We start from the raw sequence: 18828 nt of genomic DNA on the forward strand, positions 1-18828 counted from the left end.
ACTACATGAAGGTCTGTTACTGGATATTGTGTATTCCTTGGCACGTCACTCATCTCATGGAAGTTGAAAAAACAAACTAATGTTTCAAGATCTTCAACAGAGGAAGAATACAGGTCGATGACAAACACCTCTTTAAAAATTGTTTGGTTACGGTACATATTGCGGGATTTGAAGGTCTCTTGTGACGTTTCTATACCATTATTCTGCAATAATCAAGTTGCTCTTCACATTGTCGCTAATCCTGTGTTTCACGAGTGCACGAAACACATTGAGATAGATTGTCACATTGTGCAAGAGAAGTTGCAATCTGATATGATTAGCCCTTCATATGTGCCAACTCGACATCAATTAATTGACATATTTACAAAAACACTATGGAATGATCAATTTTTAACACTGCAACACAAGTTGGGAGTTTCCAACATACACTCACCAACTTGAGGGGGAGTATTAAGGAATATATATTTATCATTAATGCATAAATTGTGATTTTCTATGTAAACGCAAATCAGATCTAGTAATGTGGGTATCATTAGTTTAGTGCCTTTAATTACGGAGATATTATCTCCGTCCTTGTTAAACTTTATTGTATATGTTCATGCTATGTATGGAAATTATAAGCAAAAATTATGTCACTAGTGCAAATTGTGTTACTGATGACTGAAAACAACAACGATTTTTTTATCTTCTGATGATTTTATCATAAATATAATGATCTATACGACAACAACAGTTAAATAGGAATCGTTGTTGTAAAGAAAAACAATGAGACTAGTACTAAAAATCACCGTCATTCTATTTTATGGTGACAATTTTCATTTAATTGTTGTCATATAATTATTGTCATATAGGTAATTTTAAATCATTATTCTTCATTTTACCTTATGGTATGAATGAAAGTTTCTTCTTCTTATTTGTTGTTCATTCACTTGTGTTCCGATTGTGTTGTCATTGCGATCCTTCTTTCTCTTTGTCCCCCTCTTGTCGATATTTGTCGTTTGTGAGTTGTCTTGGAACGTCATGAAGGTGTTGTGTTGTCATAATTCCGCTATCCTACGACATGGATCTTGCTGGCTCTGCCAGTAACCGATTTTCACCCCTTTTTAGTGTTGGTCAACAATCCTCACTCACTGTTAATCGCTCCTCAACACATGTCATTGCTCACTACTCACTACTATCTAGTTCATTTTCTTCCTCTAATTTTTTTTTTGTTTTTAAAAAATATATTAATTAGTTAATTATTTCTGAATTTTTTGTTTTTATATATGGATTGTTGTAGTGTTGAATTATTTGAACGCATTAGTGTTGGGTTTGGGGGTGTCTGACCCCAACAAAGTAAATTGTTTTAGTTTTGAGATAGTTTATGTTTTGTGCATTAAACTTATCAAAGTTTTGGTTGAAATAATAATTGTTTACTATACTTTAATTTGAATTGTTTTTTTGAATGCACAAATTTATTTTGCTTAGTTTGATATTGAAATTTCATTGTAGTTGTGATGGAGATCAAGTTCAAGAAGAAGAAGTCGAAGATGAAGATGCTCAAAAGGATAATTTCCCATTCTTTTGATGGTAGACAAACTTCTCCTAGGCATTCTTCCAAGGATTCTTCAATTGCTCACAGCCATGGAGAGGATAGTAGAAGGAGGAGGCGTCGTCATCATTCCAATGGGGGAAGCCACCACCGTGAACAAAGACATCACCAAGAGACCAAGCCTCAAGTTCCTTTTGTAAAAGTCCCTAGTTTTAGTGGTGATAGTGATCCTAATTTGTATTTAGAATGGGAGGCTAAATGTGAACAAATTTTTAACACCTATGAGGTTGAGGAGGACCAAAAGGTGAAGATAGCCACCCTAGAATTTGTAGATTATGCCATGAAATGGTGGCATAGCCTTGTAACGGACGTTTGCTATAACAAGAGACCTCCCGTGGTCTCTTGGAACAATTTGATAGAGTGTATGCGCTTTAGATTTGTGCCACCACACTTTAGGAAAGACCTCATGTTGAAGCTCCAACGGTTTCAACAAGGCACGCTAAGTGTGGATGCCTATTTTAAAGAGTTAGAAACGCTTTTACTTCAAGTTAATTTGAAAGAGAGTGAGGAAGCTATGATAGCTAGGTTTGTAAGTGGACTAAGAAGGGATATTCAAGATGTTGTTGAACTTCAAGAGTATTCATCTTTGGGATCTTTGGTTCATCTTGCAATGAAGGTGGAACCCCAAATTGCTAAAAGAAATACTTTTAAAAACTCTCCCAATGATGGTTACTACAACAACTCTTGGAAAAATAAAAAGTCTTTTTCAAAACTTCCTTCTAAGGATTCTTCTTTCAAACCTAAGGAGTGTAGGCCTTCCACTTCTACTCCTAAATCTCCAATCAAATTGTCTAGTAAGAAATGCTTTAAATGTTTGGGTTATGGTCACATTGCTTCTAATTGTCCTTCTAAAAGGAATATGTTTGTGCATAATGACATTGTAGTTAGTGAGCATGATTCTGATTCATCTAGGCATTCTTCTCATTCTAGGGCATCAAGTGAGCATGAAGGCGAAAATCCCCTTGAAGGAGATTTGTTGGTTGTGAGACGAATTCTTGGTAAAGTTTTACAACCCTTTGATGAAAGTCAAAGGGAAAATATTTTTCATACAAGATGTCTCATTCACAACAACATTTGTTCTTTAATTGTGGATTGAGGTAGTTGTGCCAATGTGGCTAGTACAAGAGTAGTAGAGAAGCTTGGTTTACCTACTATCTCTCATACAAAGCCCTACAAGTTACAATGGCTAAGTGAGGTGGGCGAAATCATAGTTAACAAACAAGTCCTCATAAATTTCTCTATAGGAAAATACAAAGATGAGGTCTTGTGTGATGTTGTGCCCATGGAAGCTACACATGTTCTTTTGGGAAGGCCATGGCAATTTGATAAAAAAGTTTTTCATGATGGATTTACCAATAAAATTTCTTTTGATTTCCATGGTCACAAGGTCATTTAAAATCTCTCTCCAAGGGAAGTCCATGAGGACCAAATTCTTATGAAAAAAAAGAGGGAGAGTGAAACCGAAAAGAGTTCTAAGAAAACCCTTCTTATTTCTAGCCATGAGGTCCAAAAGGAAATAGTTTCTCACACTCCTATTTTTTTAGCTCTTCCTAGACCTCTTACGTTATAAAGACTTGAGGTTAGTCCCCATTGTTTGGATAATTTGGTAAAGGAATTTAAAGATGTGTTTCAAGATCCTCCTAAGGGACTTCCACCTTTAAGAGGGATTGAACACCAAATTGATTTAATTCCGGGATCTTCTTTACCAAATCGTCCCGCCTATAGGACCAACCCAAGTGAAACTAGGGAAATTCGCCAACAAGTAGAAGAGTTGATTGCTAAAGGGTGGGTTGAAGATAGTATGAGCCCTTGTGCCATGCCTATTATACTTGTCCCTAAAAAAGATGGAACATGGAGGATGTGTTCCAATTGTAGGGCTATAAACAAAATTACAATTAAGTATAGGCATCCCATCCCTAGGCTTGATGATTTGTTGGATGAATTGCATGGTTCCCAAATTTTTACCAAAATTGATCTCAAAAGTGGGTATAATCAAATCCGTATAAAACCGGGTGATGAATGGAAGACCGCTTTTAAGACCAACTTTGGCTTATATGAGTGGTTAGTTATGCCATTTGGTTTAACTAATGCACCAAGTACATTCATGCGCCTCATGCATCATGTTTTAAGACCATTCATTGGCAAGTTTGTTGTTGTTTATTTTGATGATATCCTCATTTATAGCTTGTCTTTGTTTGACCATAAGATGCATGTTAGACAAGTTTTAGAAACCCTTAGGAATGAACATTTGTATGCTAACCTTCCTAAATGTATGTTTTGCACTTGATCATATAGAATTCCTAGGGTTTATTGTTAGTATTAAAGGGGTGCATGTAGATCAATCTAAGGTGGTAGCCATTCAAAATTGGCCAATCCCTACCAATGTGAATGATGTCCGAAGTTTTCATGGCCTTGCTTCTTTTTATAGAAGATTTGTGCCTAACTTTGGTACAATAGTCGCACCTCTCAATGATATAGTGAAAAAGGATGTGGTTTTTAAATGGGGAGAAGCACAACAACACGCTTTTGATGTTTTAAAGGAAAAATTGACTAATGCTCCCATTTTAGCCCTTCCTAATTTTGCTAAAACATTTGAGATAGAATGTGATGCTTCAAGTATAGGCATTGGGGCTGTTCTCCTTCAAGAGGGCCACCCCATAGCTTATTTTAGTGAGAAATTGAAAGGTAGTCATCTCAACTATTCCACTTATGATAAAGAATTATATGCACTTGTTAGAGCTTTGTTTACTTGGCAACATTACCTTTTTCCTAAAGAATTTGTGATTCATAGTGATCATGAATCTCTTAAATATTTGAAAAGCCAAAACAAGCTCAATAAGAGGCATGCTAAGTGGGTGGAATTCCTTGAGCAATTTCCTTATGTGATCAAACATAAGTAAGGCAAAATTAATGTTGTGGTCGATGCTCTTTCTAGACGTTATGCCTTGCTTAATATTTTAGGTTCCCAATTTCTTGGGTTTGATCATATTAAGGATCTTTATCATGATGACCTTGATTTTTCTTTTATCTATCAAGAGTGTGCTAGGGGTGGACATAAAGATTTTTTTTATACAAAATGGCTTTCTTTTCAAAGGAAAACGCCTTTGTGTGCCCCCAAAGCTCTATTAGACTTTCTCTTGTTAGAGAAGCACATGAGGGAGGATTAATGGGACATTTTGGGGTTGCAAAAACTTTGGATGTATTACATGAGCATTTCTTTTGGCCTCATATGCAAAAATATGTTCATAGTTTGTGTGATAAATGTATAGCTTGTCGTAAGGCAAAATCTAGGGTGCAACTCCATGGGTTATATACCCCTCTTCCTATCCCTTCAATGCCTTGGGTTGATATATCTATGGATTTCATCTTAGGATTACCCAAGACATCAAAGGTTAAGGATTCCATCTTTGTGGTAGTGGATTGGTTTTCCAAAATGGCACATTTTATTCCTTGCCACAAAGTGGATGATGCATGTCACATTGCAAATCTCTTCTTCAAGGAAGTGGTTTGTTTACATGGACTTCCTAGAAGTATAGTATCTGATAGAGATTCCAAGTTCTTGAGTCACTTTTGGAAGACCTTGTGGGGGAAACTTGGTACTAAACTTTTATTTTCTACTACTTGTCACCCCCAAACCGATGGTCAAACCGAAGTGGTCAATCGAACCTTGGGACAAATGTTGAGATGCTTTATTTTCGGGAATCCAAGCGTTTGGGAAGATTTACTACCACATGTTGAATTTGCTTATAATTGTGTAGTAAATTCTACCACTTCACATTCTCCTTTTGAGGTTGTCTATGGGTTTAATCCCTTAACACCTCTTGATCTTCTTCCTATTCCAATACTTGATGAGGTATTATGCAAAGATGGGGATGAAAAGGCTTCTTTTATAAAACAATTGCATAATGACATCAAGTTACGAATTGAGAAGAAGGTTGGCAAGTATGCTGAACTTGCCAACAAAAGGAGGAAAACATTATTGTTTGATGTGGGTGATTGGGTTTGGCTTCACTTGAGGAAAGATCATTTTCCTACTCAAAGGAAGTCCTAACTTATGCCTCATGGAGATGGACCTTTTCAAGTCCTAAAGAGGATTAATAATAATGCTTATGAGTTAGATATGCCTGATACATTCCTTGGTAGTCATACATTTAATATCAGTGATCTAACTCCTTTTTCTGTAGGTCTCCAGAATTCGTGGTCGAATTCTCTCCAACTCGGGGAGTATGATGGAGACCAAGTTCAAGAAGAAGAAGCTGAAGATGAAGATGCTCAAAAGGATATTCGCTCATCATCCTTTTTACCTCAAAGGATTACTAGGAGCAAATTTAAGGAATTAGGAAGTAGTGGTCAGTTGTTTTCCCTTTTTGTAGTATCTTTTGTATAAACTTTAAAATGCTTAAATATAGTCTTTAGGAAAGGTGCTAAGAGGGAAACCTAAAAATACCTCTTATGTAAAGCATCTTTAGATATTAGTTTTAGAACATTCTAGTAGTTGACCCTTCATCACTCACTTTAGGCGCTAAAAAGTGGGAGATTTGCAAGGGACCTTTTGGATAGCTTCTTGTGTAAGCTTCTTGTACTTCTTGACCGGTCCTCCTCCTATATAAGGAGGGCTTGAGTCCTTCTAAATACAGAATTGATATTTTGACTACCGAAATTCTCCCAAATTGGTGAGTGCTTGAGAGACTTGTGTCTTCTCTTACCTAGTCTTATCTTGAGAGCAATCTTGGAGCCTCAAGTGGCGGCATCTACACTCATCTTGGAGCTTTGCATCCTTCAAGTGTCGTGTTCCTCTCCAAGGACTCCAACCACATAAGTTCTCTTGTTCCTTCCATCTTATTCATCCATTTCCATGTTCACATAAACTCTAGAAACATGTCTTAGGCTTTTCTTACACTTTTGTTCGGTTCATTTGTGCTAGTTCTTGTTTTGTTCGATTCATTTCATTTGTTAGCAATTTTAATCGGTTCTTTAGCTTTCTTTCTTGCTTTTGTTCGGTTCTTTTGATTCTTAGGTAGTTTTAATCGGTGCTTTTACATTCTAGTTCATTTCAATCGGTTCATTTGACAAGAAATGGGTTTACACATGAGTTTTGGTTTGGTCGCTTAAGATTTGGTGAGTTCTTGAATGAAAGAACATTGATCCACTTCTAGAAAAGTGCCTATTCATATTCCAACTCAAGTTGACTCCATAACATGTCTATGAAATATCTCTATCTTGTTATTGGAATCATATCAAGTTGCATCGAGTGAAGCTTAGTTCTTCATTTGAGATTTAATACAAAAGTTATGTATTACCTTTGATTTGAAAATTTTCTTTAATTTCTTTCCTGTAAAAATAAAAGAAGGTCGTACTAATAATGAATATATTGAATTTTGAATTGCACGGTTGACAGTTTAAGAAGATTAATAATTTTTTAATATTTTATTGATACATATAGATTTTAATTTACATTTCGCATATTTTATGAAATTTGGTTGACTATATTTTATATTGATCTTCGAGTGCATATTTGATTGTGGTTGATTAACGCTTTCATTCTGTGTAACCTAAATACAAATGTCAAGTTAATGAAGAGGATCTTAGTAATTTTCATATTATTGGCACCCGTTTATTTACATCAACGATGATCAATAAAAATGATGATGATGTACATGCAACCCGTAAAGATTATGAGGAGGGAATATACATATGACCATTCCACACGCTATGTATGAATTTGTTAATTTTGTTAAAAATATTAATTATGTATGCATATGTTTGTTAACTAAATTATAATGTTAATCATGATGCATGTTATTTATGTTTGGTACTTTGTTGTTTGAACAAAGATATGATTGATGATCAAGACCCATTTAGTTCAGATGTTACCTTGAAAAGATTTGCTAGAGGATCCACCAAACTGAGGTTACTCACTCAAACATGCTACTAGTGAGAGGACACCAATCACTATTGATGTCAATATTGGTGTGGCCTATGGTCCAAATGCATACATTTTTAGCAACTACCTTGGAGTTATTGCACGTGAAAATATTTCTTTTCTAGTATCTTCATGAGATCATGGGATCATGTGTATGAGGTTGACCAAAATATGATTTGGCAAGATATTTTGGTAATTTATCTAATTTTATTATTGTTATCTATTAGTTATATTGAATATAATTATTTGTTGAAAGTTTTATTCCTTTGTCATGCAAATGCTTTTTTATATTCCTAGTGATGTGGAGACGCTGAGATCGAAGACTCTTTCTTTGGTCACCATTAAATTTCATCAATTTTATTAAATTGACAACAACATATGTATTTCATTCAAAAAGAGATGAAAATTCTTGTACGAAATACACAACAATTAACAAAGAAACTCGACGTTTGTTTGTTCAAAGTCGTGAAGACAATAAATGGAAGATTAGTACACTTTAATTTATAAATATGTTAAGTGATCATTAAATACAATATTAAATAATTCATAAAAATTTTCCTATATGTTACAGGATGTTAGAAAAAAAGGCTAAGTCTATTTAGGTTCAAAATGTTACCTCACACTTATTGTCTTGTGAGGGCTATGAAAACTTGAAGAAGTCATGATGAAGGAGAGAAAACACGACCTTCACCTACTTCTGAGGATGATACATGTGTCATTCACCCTCCATCACTACTATCTCCTCACCAAAAATGGAAGCAAACTTGTATACGATCATCGAGTGCATATACTTTTGTTTAGGTCACGTCGAGTCGTTGAAAAAATTGTAAGTTAACACGTCGTGATCATATTATTATGTTTTTGAATAGATAAAATATAATTTTATATTTCATGATTCTTTGGTTGAGCAAAGCTTTTAGGGTACTTTTACTCCTCACGATCATTAAGACGTACTTGTTGCCAGAATGACTTGAGCACCCTAAAAGTGTGTGTGTGTTGTTAGGTCAGGAGTATGCATTCATCAATTCTTTGGATCATTTTCACCTCAATAATCTTTTGGGACACCCAATCAAAAGAATCTTTCATAATTGAGACAACAAATCACCAGGATGTAACAAAGGGGGTTACTCAGAAGCCAAGACAGTAGGTCTTTCACAACATACCCTTCCTGCAGAGCCACCTATTCTGCCTCCAACTGTTAGAGTTAGCATAAAGGGGAGTTGTGCAGCTGATAATCCATTAGAGGATTACATTGACTCCACAAGCCAATGTGAATTATTTGTTGAGGACACTTCTACCCCTCAATTGGTGGCACTAGGGAAAATATTTGAATGGGTCATTGTATTACATAATGTTGCCTCCTATCTAGTTAAGGCCATGGTTGTAGTTCTTGTGCTAACAGACAAAGTATTTACTGTGGCACAAGCATTTCAAACTTTCTTAGTCTGGTCTAAGCACCTTGTTATACTCATTTCAGATATCTTGTACGAACTTACTTGTGTTATTACCTTTTATTTATGTATGCATGTTATAAATTACTCAAGTTGTTATTTATCTTACAACAACATCGTCATAAACATAATCCTTCAAGAAAGAAGCAATTTGTATCTATTATATGGCTGCATTATTAGAGGTTGTTATGACCATATAGGTACAAATCCAACGAATATTCCATGGGACTCTATTGTATTTTCCAGGAACTTTGACATCTCATTATACATACATGTGTTAGAGGTTGCTATAGGGAACCAAAAATTGAATACATCAATTATTCAATTATGAATGATATAAGTGTCAAAAACATTATTTAATTTTACTTTAATATTAATTAATTAACTAATTAATTATGCTTTAAATGATTTACTTTTAGGTACATGTTTGGATTAGGTGTTAATGAGGGTAAACATTATGTTTATGGATTCATGGACCCCAAATTTATTAATCCATTGGAAAATAAAAAAGTTGAAACTCAAACGTATATCACCAACTGCTTGGTTTTAGGGGGAAGTAAATATATTTCACACAATATGTTCATGAGTAAGTGTAGTTTTTCCTTCATCAAATTACAATCCATCATTTATAGTTGTAATGATAGTTATTTTGAATGTCAGCGTCATTAACAACTACTTGTCATATCCCTAATCGATCACATTATTACATGGTTTTGCTCATTGCACAAGAAATCTCCTATGTATCTCAAACAAATAGTGAATTGGTAATTAACATCAGTTTATGTTCCATTATATTAGTCTCCCTAACTTGTGTTCTTTTCTTATTAGTGTGTACTCAAAATATAATATTTTAAATCAAGAGCAAGATTGCAAAAGTTGGCATGGTTGTAACTCAAGGTTATTAATTTTTTCCCAAATATAATTGGTTGCTTGTTAATTAAATACATTAATTATTTTGGTATTGAATTATAGAGTAATAAACAAAATAAATGATATGGGTGTCAATATTATGTAATGTGATTAATGACAATTCGAGGAGGTTTAGACTAGATAATTATTTAATTAATTCATAATTAAACAACTTATGTGTATTTTATGTACTAATTTAAGTTATTATTTGTTGTAGTATTTCATGGAACCATTTGATTCTAAATCCATGGACAACATATTTCACCAATTTCTACAACACATATATTACAAAACTTTGTAAACTTGTCTTTGTAATTTTACCTTTGAAGTTTGGATATTATGTTTTAAATTTCTCATTTGTCTTACTTTTTATTATTTCTTGGTACATTAGTGATGTGAGTTGATTTTAGGATTGTTCACTTAGGTGATACTTTAGATTTATGATTGAGATTTTTAGGCAATTAAGAGTGAAAACCTAAGGAAAATTCCCATTGAACATTAACTTAACCAAGTGGTTAAGTAGATGAGAAGGTTCATTTCACAAAGGCAAAAGGAAAACACAAGTATAAGGTGAAGATGATGACAAGATATGGTACGAAATTAAACAATGAAAGCAATAACAAAAGGAAATGACCGAATAGAAACAAGGAAGCAAAACAAGAACATATTTATGAATTGAATGGAATGACAATGGAAGGAAAATATGAAGAAAAATGAAGCTTATGAGAAATGGAGTTTGAGATGATGAGCACGTCACTTGGATGATGAAATGACTCCAAGATAAGTGTTGGAAGCCGCCACTTTAGAGCTCTCAAATTCTCACAAGATAAGACTAAAGACTAAGAGGAACAAGCCTCACTAGCATCTCACACAAAATGTGCAGAGTAACTTTTCTCTATTTCATTCAACTTGTAAAATGCACTAGGTAGGCCTCCTATTTATAGGTGAATGAGCCTTGGAGAACAAGCTAAAGGGGTAGGATGGGAAAAGGGAAAAAATGGGTAGTCTTAGGGTTTGACTAAGTCAATCTCGCATCATAGGCTTGTCTTTCTAGAAACTAGGTCAAAATGTCTTCCAAAAGGGCTAGGAACAAGCTAAAATGCTACCCACACCCTCTATTATGCTAATGATACCTTATTCTAGCCTATCTTTGCTATTTGGACCCCTAAAGTGAGCCCAACTTATTTACAACATTTTTTAATCATTAAAAAGACTAGCAGGAAGAACTTTAGGTGCTCTGGTCGTTGTCCAATTCTCCCTCTGGTGAGGTCTCTACTTTGAGATGACTTCTCATTGTGTAAATTAACATCCTTGGATATCTCCTCGTTGACTTGATTTGCATTAATTACTCATTCTGTTGTAGAATATATATTGTATATAAGTTGTTTAATTATCAGGTAGGAAAAAAAAACATAAATTAAATTAATAAAAAAACATGTAAAGAAATTATGAATCTTACAAAAATCATTGTCAAAGACTCCAATAACAACAACAGTTTATTACAAAATTATCATCATATATCATCCAAAGAAACTCTTTTTTTACATTGTAAACACCTATGACAACATTTTTTTATCCAATCGTTATTGTTATCAAATCATATGACAACAATTTTTTATTCAATCGTCATTGTTATCAAATCATATGACAATAATTTTTGAACCAATATAGGGCGATCGTTCAAACCGTTGTTTAAAATAATTTTTTTTAACCAAATCCGCAAAAGATTTGAAAACTATAAATAGAACTTAATGTTGTGATGTAAGTATAAAAGTATTATTTTTAGTACATAATATTCATTTTAATATAGATAAATGTAGAATTTTTTTTTAATAACATATGTACACATTATATCATAATATTAATATTCAAATTCCTCACTTTTAAACGATAATTTATTTATTTAACTCAATATATAAATAGTAAATTAGTATCATTATGAATAAGAAATAACAGACTTTAAATTTTAAAGAAATATAAAACAAAAAATTATACGCCAAAATCAGAACTCACTTATTTTATAGTAACTATAAACATTTATTTATTCCTAAAAAATTATCATACCACATTGATTTTGTATTGGAAAGATTAAGATCCGTTGAAAAAAATGAGCAAGCATGTAGTACCTAAGCCCGGGTCCCCCTACGTATCTGTGACAACTCACAAGTCTGGCCACACCTGAGTAAACGATCATCAGCATTACCATTATAATCAACACTCTGTGTTGAATAACAATTAAATTGGTGGAGTTTTATGTCGAAGGACTTGCAAGAGTTTGGACACATAACAAATGATTTCTTATGCGTATTGCAAGCGACATTGGTATGTCATTATCATTAGCTACGTACGCATGTTTTAAGTGACAATGGTTGAAGAAAGTTGTGAAAATCTTTATAAATAGATTCAGTGGATCATTTTGATAGGCTACTGTTTCAGTTTTGTGGTGCAACCCGTGTAGATTGTGTACTTGTATTTGTCCAGATGACAACGACTGTGATAAATAGTGTCAGCCTTTACTAATAAAAACTAACACAGGAATGCTATTTTCAACGGATGCGTCAAGTTGCGTGTTGTGATAAAATAGTTATTAACGGAATATCTTGATAGAGATGATACCAGATCATAGGACATTGTGAACAAACAACCAATGGTTCTTCACCACATATAAATAAGGATGCGGCATGAGTTGGATGGTTGGAGAGAACCCAACCCAAAATAACAAAGACCCAATCTCAGAAATCATTCCTGATTTCAGTTTCGCACTATACATCACTTGCTTCTTTTAGCTAAGGAAGAGTAGAAATGGTTGACACTTTCAGTGTAGAGAGCAGGGTTCATATAAGAGAGTTTGATGAAGATAGAGATGTTAAGGTGGTGGGGAAGCTTGAGAGGAAGTGTGAGATTGGGACTAAAAAGGGGGTCTCCATTTTCACCAACATGATGGGTGACCCTTTATCTAGGATTAGGTTCTATCCCCTTCATGTTATGTTGGTGGGTATCTAATACCTTATCTTGTTCTCCTTTACATGATTATCTCTCCAAATCCAAATTTGGGTTCAATTAGTTAATTATAAATATGTATTCCATTCCATCCAACACTCATCTTCATATATATATGTATATACTCCATTTCTGTACTTACATTCTACTATATATGAAAGGTTTATCTGTTTCAAATACATGCACATACCACATTACTAATATATATGCAGCAGATGACTGTACTAATCATATATATGTTTCGTAATGGCCTAGGTGGCTGAGCTGCTTGAAAGCAAGGAGCTTGTGGGTGTGGTTCGAGGGTGCATTAAGAGTATGAGAACTCCTTCTGAATCATTGCTGAAGATAGGTTGCATACTAGGCCTTAGGGTCTCTCCTTCACACAGGTAATGTACCCAATTTCTTTTATTTATGAGGATGTAAAACCTTGAACTTGGTATGAGGAAACACATTGCAATATGGTCAGTGTTGCACTGAATAATACACCACCGACATTTACTCATCTATGCAGGAGAAAGGGGATTGGACTAAAACTTGTGACCTCAGTTGAAGAATGGATGCTGAGAAATGGGGCTGAATATGCACTCTTGGCCACTGAAAAGAAAAACGATGCCTCTAGAAACCTATTTACCAACAAATGCAAATATGTGAGCCTCAGCTCGTCACTTTTCATATTTGTGCATCCAATTAGTTTCCCTGCAAAGAACATTTCCAAAGATATAGAAATTGAGAAGGTAAACATAGACCAGGCAATTTCCTTATACAGGAGAACCCTGAGGGCCAAAGAGTTGTACCCATTAGACATGGATAGTATTTTGAAGGAGAATCTCAGCTTGGGCACCTGGGTGAGTTATTACAAAGAGGGAGGCTTACTCAACTTACAGAGAAAGGAAGAGAGTGAAGACATTATTACCAACGAAATCACAAGCTCATGGATCATCTTTAGCATATGGAATACTTATGAGGCTTATAAGCTTCAACTTAAAAAGTCTCAGCCACTTAGGTTTCTTCACACAACTTTAAATCATGCAAGAGACAAAATTTTCCCTTGTCTGAGAATGTCGGTGAGTGACTCACTCTGCAGACCCTTTGGGTTTCTCTTCCTCTATGGGCTCCACGGAGAGGGAGAGAACCTTGGGGAGCTAATGGAATCCATATGGAGGTTCACATCAAGGATGGGAGAAAGTTTGAAGGACTGCAGAGTGGTTATAACCGAGCTAGGGTTTGGGGATCCACTTGTAAACCATGTCCCTCAAACAGCTTCTATGTCGTGTATCGATGATATTTGGTACACCAAAAGAATTTCAAGCCACGGTGACGAAAAGGATGATGAACTGCTGATTAAGAGACAAATCGGGAATGTGTTTGTTGACCCTAGAGATTTTTAGGTGAATAACTTTTTCTCGGCTACTTTTGTTGATGTATCTATAAGAATGCTTCTAGCATCATGATCTCAGCATATTTGAGAATTATGTATACCATTGACTTCATCTCTTAGTTGAAGGACTACATTTATGATTAACATCAATTCATCATGTCCCCTTCTTTTCTTTACTTTTTCCGTCTTTTCTTTCTCCAACCCAGATAGACGAATCATTGATGCAACAGTTTTATATCTCAAAAGATGGACTTAAATTTGTTGTTTATCATTCATTGGTTGAACATAAAAGAAAATCAAAATACCTGCATGCTTTTCTTGGAATTTACGATGCAAGCTTTCAAACAGAATGCTCCTACTTCAGGAATCGATCGTGGTTCATGGCTGAACTTTAAAGATACCCAGTTCCCTGTTTCAAATAACAGTCTTTTTTTTCAAATTTTTATTATTACACTAGTATATATGTGTGTGTAAAAGGTACTGTTTATTACTATTCAACAGCATTACCCTCATATGGAATCATAGAGTTACTTGTAAAGGTAAGAGTGGTGCGATTTGCTTATCTAATCTTTGGTGACCCTAGTAATTCAAATCAGTTGAAATTGAGCATATGCACTGCACTATGCTGATGCAACAGTTCAAGGTATAGCAGATCTACTGAGAGAAATATTTGCATAAGGAAAGTATAAACATTCATCGTAATTTGGGCGGATTTGAGTGGTAGTGGGAAAGAAAGACAAGTAAAGAAAATAAGATAGAAATAATTAAGATGAAAAATAAAATGGGAGATGCATAAATATAATTATTCTTTAGTTACATATATTTACTTGTATATTGGCTGTAGAGTTTAAAAGATAAAAATTATATAAAACTATAATAAGTATTTGTTTATACCATTAATTAATTAGTAATACTTTTTAACATGACTATTATAAAATTAATAAACTTTGTGATAATTATTCATTGATTGACAATATAAAAAAATTATATTTTAAATGTATACATGTTATCTACTCTGAAATAAATAAATTTTAATGCATATATATATAGTAAATTAACTTTAAATAATTACTACTACATAAATATTTTTTTCTTACTTTAAGATAATATTATATTATTTATTAATTAAATTAATGGTTCTGTACATAGCGTACCCAAAAATCTTGATTTTTTTTATCTTATAAAATAGTCATGACTTTAGTTTATAATGATTATTCATTGCAGGGGTTAGTTTCAAGGTATTATTACTATCTTAATTAATTTATAATAATATTTCGTTAAAGATATTAGTTTTTATTTTTAATAGAAAAGGGTATATTCGATTAAACAAACTACCTAAATAAATTCTTCTGTAATAAATTATATTTATTGTGTAAACATTAATTTTATAATTGAATATTAAATAAGAGTATTATATATAAGGACTAATTTCAGGAGAATTAGACAATAAATTTTTGAAAATAAATGAAGAATGAAAATTATACTTTTAATTACAAAGGTTACATATAAAAATTATTTTGTCTTCATTTATTAAAAAAAAATCTCAAATTGATAACTTTTTAATTCTCTTAATTAACCTTCTCTAATATATCTAAAACTAAATCCTTTTTTTCATCATTTTCTCTTTTTCAAATAATTAGTTAGTTGAGTGTGACGAATAAATCAATTTAATTATATTGAAATTTTAATTTAAGTAATTTTTAAAATATTTAAAACTAATTCATAATAATATTTCCTTAAAGATATTAGCTTTTACTTTTTAAAATGAGTATGCCAAACAACCTTAATAAGTATACTTCTATGATAAATTATTGTGTATAATGAATATGTGATAAGAGTATTTTCTATGTATATGACTGATTTTAGGACAAAGGTTCTGAAAATAGATGAAGAATGAAAATTATATTTTTAGTTAAAAAGGTTATATTTAAAACTATTTTATTCTTCGTATATATTAAAAATTCATTATCTTTCTCAAATTCAAAAACTTTTGAAATTTTTCTACCTATGTCTCTAATATATTTAAAGCTAGCTGTGGTGGTTATATTAAAAAAAATCAGAAATAGTTAGTTAGTAAGGTCGGAATAGTAAACCAAATTTAACCTATTAAAATTTTAATTTGAGTAAGATTTTCTTTTTCTCTTGTATATTTGACTTCTTAATTTTTACTTGTAAGTGTGTAGAGTTTAGGGATTTTGCATCAAATTTCACTCATTAAAATTTTAATTTGAGTAATATATTTCCTTCTTCTATTTTGAATTCTTAGTTTTCACTTGCATGTATGTAGTGTTTTGGGATTTTGCATTTGTGATTATGTGTTTTATTTTTCAATCAAACTTTCTAAGAACAAATTAGGAATTTTCCTAAATTTAGTTTATGTTTGGGTTTTTTTGTGGGGAAGCATACAAAGTAAGAAAAACTAACCTAATCATTTATTTGGTAAAGTTATATAGGTGAAATTTTTTTACTTGCGATTTAATTTATTATTATATTAGATTGTTTGAATTAAGTAACTATTTTGTTTGTAGAATAAATTAAGATTCTTACTTGTGAAAAAAAATAGTAGCAATTTTTTAAAAATAATATTAAGTTTTGCGGAGGATTTCTTGTTAGGATTTTGAGATATTATAGTATTGATGAAATTTGGCTAGTTGATGCAATTATCTGCATTAGAGTTCACTCATATAGATATATAGATGTACAATAATATAAAATCATTAAATAAAAATTAATTTTATAGATAAAAAATAATTAGTTATTATATTACCTAAAATATATTTTATTTTTAAATTAAAAAATTATTAGTATCTAGAGTATTTTTTTATTATTAATAAAAGAAATTATAAACAGGTTTTTAAATCAGTATTTTATCAAAATTTTAACTATCAACTAGCTATCAATTTATAAAATAATTTATAATTTTTTATTAATAATAAAAACTACTTTAGATACTAATAATTTTTAGTTTATAAAATAGTATATAATTTAGTCAATATAGTATTTTTGTCTCTAAAATAGTTGTTATTTAATTATTTTCTTGTAGTGAAAGTTGACCATACAAATATGTAAAATGTTTGTTGATGTATATATGTGTGTCAATGAGTTTCTTCTGCATGGATATGTTTTAGACCAAGTGTGGAAGGCTTGTTAATGTAAATATTTGCATTAGAATTCCATTCACATTAATGTGGCTGAACACACAAACATGTGATATTTGCACTAATGTGTTTGGATTTGGAAGGATATGTGTGAAAATTTGAGAAAATGAAAGTGTGAAAAAAATGAAGTTATTTAGATTGGAGTATGTTAGAGTAAATTTCTAAGAATAATTTATTGAAATTTGTTAATGATGTGATGTGAGATGATTTTTATTTTTTTTAAATGTTGAAAATGCAAGTTTACAAATTTACCTTCATTTTTTAAAATAGAAGGTCATCCCGCTTTCCCACCAGCCTCACTCTTCCTCAAATACCCTATAATCCAAATAACTTTCGCACATGCTCTTCTTTCCTCTTCTACAATACACACCTTAAAGCAAATACACCCCATGAGAATATGATTGCACCCACAAAGGTGTGCTTACTAATGTAAAATATTTATATAAGAGTTTTTGTCCACATGGATGTGACTATGACCCATAAAGATATAGAAGACCCATTAATGTAAACATTTGCATCAAAATTTCGACCAAGAGTATATGTTTAAGTTTGTAGACATGTAAAAGACTCGCTGATATTGATATTTGTATTGAAATTTCATTCATGAATGTAGCTCATATCATAAGAGTGTGATAGACATTGTATAATGTATTTCACTTTTAGGTATATTTTTTCATGTTATTTAAGTATGAATTTGTATCGAATTAGAAATATTAGTCAATGTAAAAGTTCTAAATAATTATCTTAATTTTGAATTAAGACAATAATCAATTTAGTATAATTAGTATAATTTTAAAGAAAATATTTAGACTTTACACATTAGGGGAGTGAAAGATTTTGTGAACTAGCTAATAGATTGTTGTTAATATTTTAATGTTTTTACATTTGAAATATTAGTATGTATATGTTAGGATAAACCCAAACATACAGACCCAAAAAACTATGTTAACATAAATCTCACAAATATAAGTGAGATTCTGAAAAAAAAGAAAAAAAGAAAAGTTTATAGTTAACCCTAATTTAGTAGTATGCTGTAGGCATAGCCTTTGTTAATCATAGAATAAGTAGTTGCAGTTCTCGTGTTCTATTAATTGGTGCTTTCATTACTCTTACATGCCTCCCAAAACCCAATCAAAAGACCCACGCAAAAAAAAGCAAAGTAGAACAACAGCAGGAAGCGACGCACCAAACCCTAATGGCGCACCAAGCCCTAATGCACAAGAGGAACCCAAAACGCCCCCAAGGCCCATTTTCCTGTTGCACCCCCGTGGCCCAGTTTCCTACTGCACCCCTCCACGGAGTTTCTTGTTGCACCCCTCACGACCCAGTTTCCTACTGCACCCCCACGACCCAGTTTCCTACTGCACCTCTCCACGGCCCAGTTTCTTGCTGCACACTCCACGACCCAGTTTCCTACT

The 18828-nt window shown here is 32.5% G+C and overlaps 1 protein-coding gene across 1 annotated transcript; it reads left to right on the forward strand.

The window, feature by feature from the left end:
• The first annotated feature begins 12513 nt into the window (after positions 1 to 12513).
• On the forward strand, positions 12514 to 14402 carry LOC137805855 (putative N-acetyltransferase HLS1-like). The gene is made up of 3 exons (XM_068605756.2): positions 12514 to 12865; positions 13130 to 13260; positions 13386 to 14402. Exons 1-3 carry the CDS (start codon positions 12677 to 12679, stop codon positions 14260 to 14262), a joined length of 1197 nt encoding a protein of 398 aa, XP_068461857.2. The 5' UTR covers positions 12514 to 12676; the 3' UTR covers positions 14263 to 14402.
• The last annotated feature ends 4426 nt before the right edge of the window (positions 14403 to 18828 follow it).

Source organism: Phaseolus vulgaris, chromosome 3, assembly GCF_051622355.1.
Source record: "Phaseolus vulgaris cultivar YP4 chromosome 3, ASM5162235v1, whole genome shotgun sequence".
Lineage (NCBI taxonomy): Eukaryota > Viridiplantae > Streptophyta > Magnoliopsida > Fabales > Fabaceae > Phaseolus > Phaseolus vulgaris.

What these genes read in the sequence shown, in the direction of transcription:
- LOC137805855 (XM_068605756.2), top strand. Translation starts at nt 12,677, where the DNA reads ATGGTTGACACTTTCAGTGTAGAGAGCAGGGTTCATATAAGAGAGTTT. An exon ending in ATCCCCTTCATGTTATGTTG is followed by an intron (nt 12,866 to 13,129) that starts GTGGGTATCTAA and finishes GTAATGGCCTAG; the next exon opens with GTGGCTGAGCTGCTTGAAAG. An exon ending in AGGGTCTCTCCTTCACACAG is followed by an intron (nt 13,261 to 13,385) that starts GTAATGTACCCA and finishes TCATCTATGCAG; the next exon opens with GAGAAAGGGGATTGGACTAA.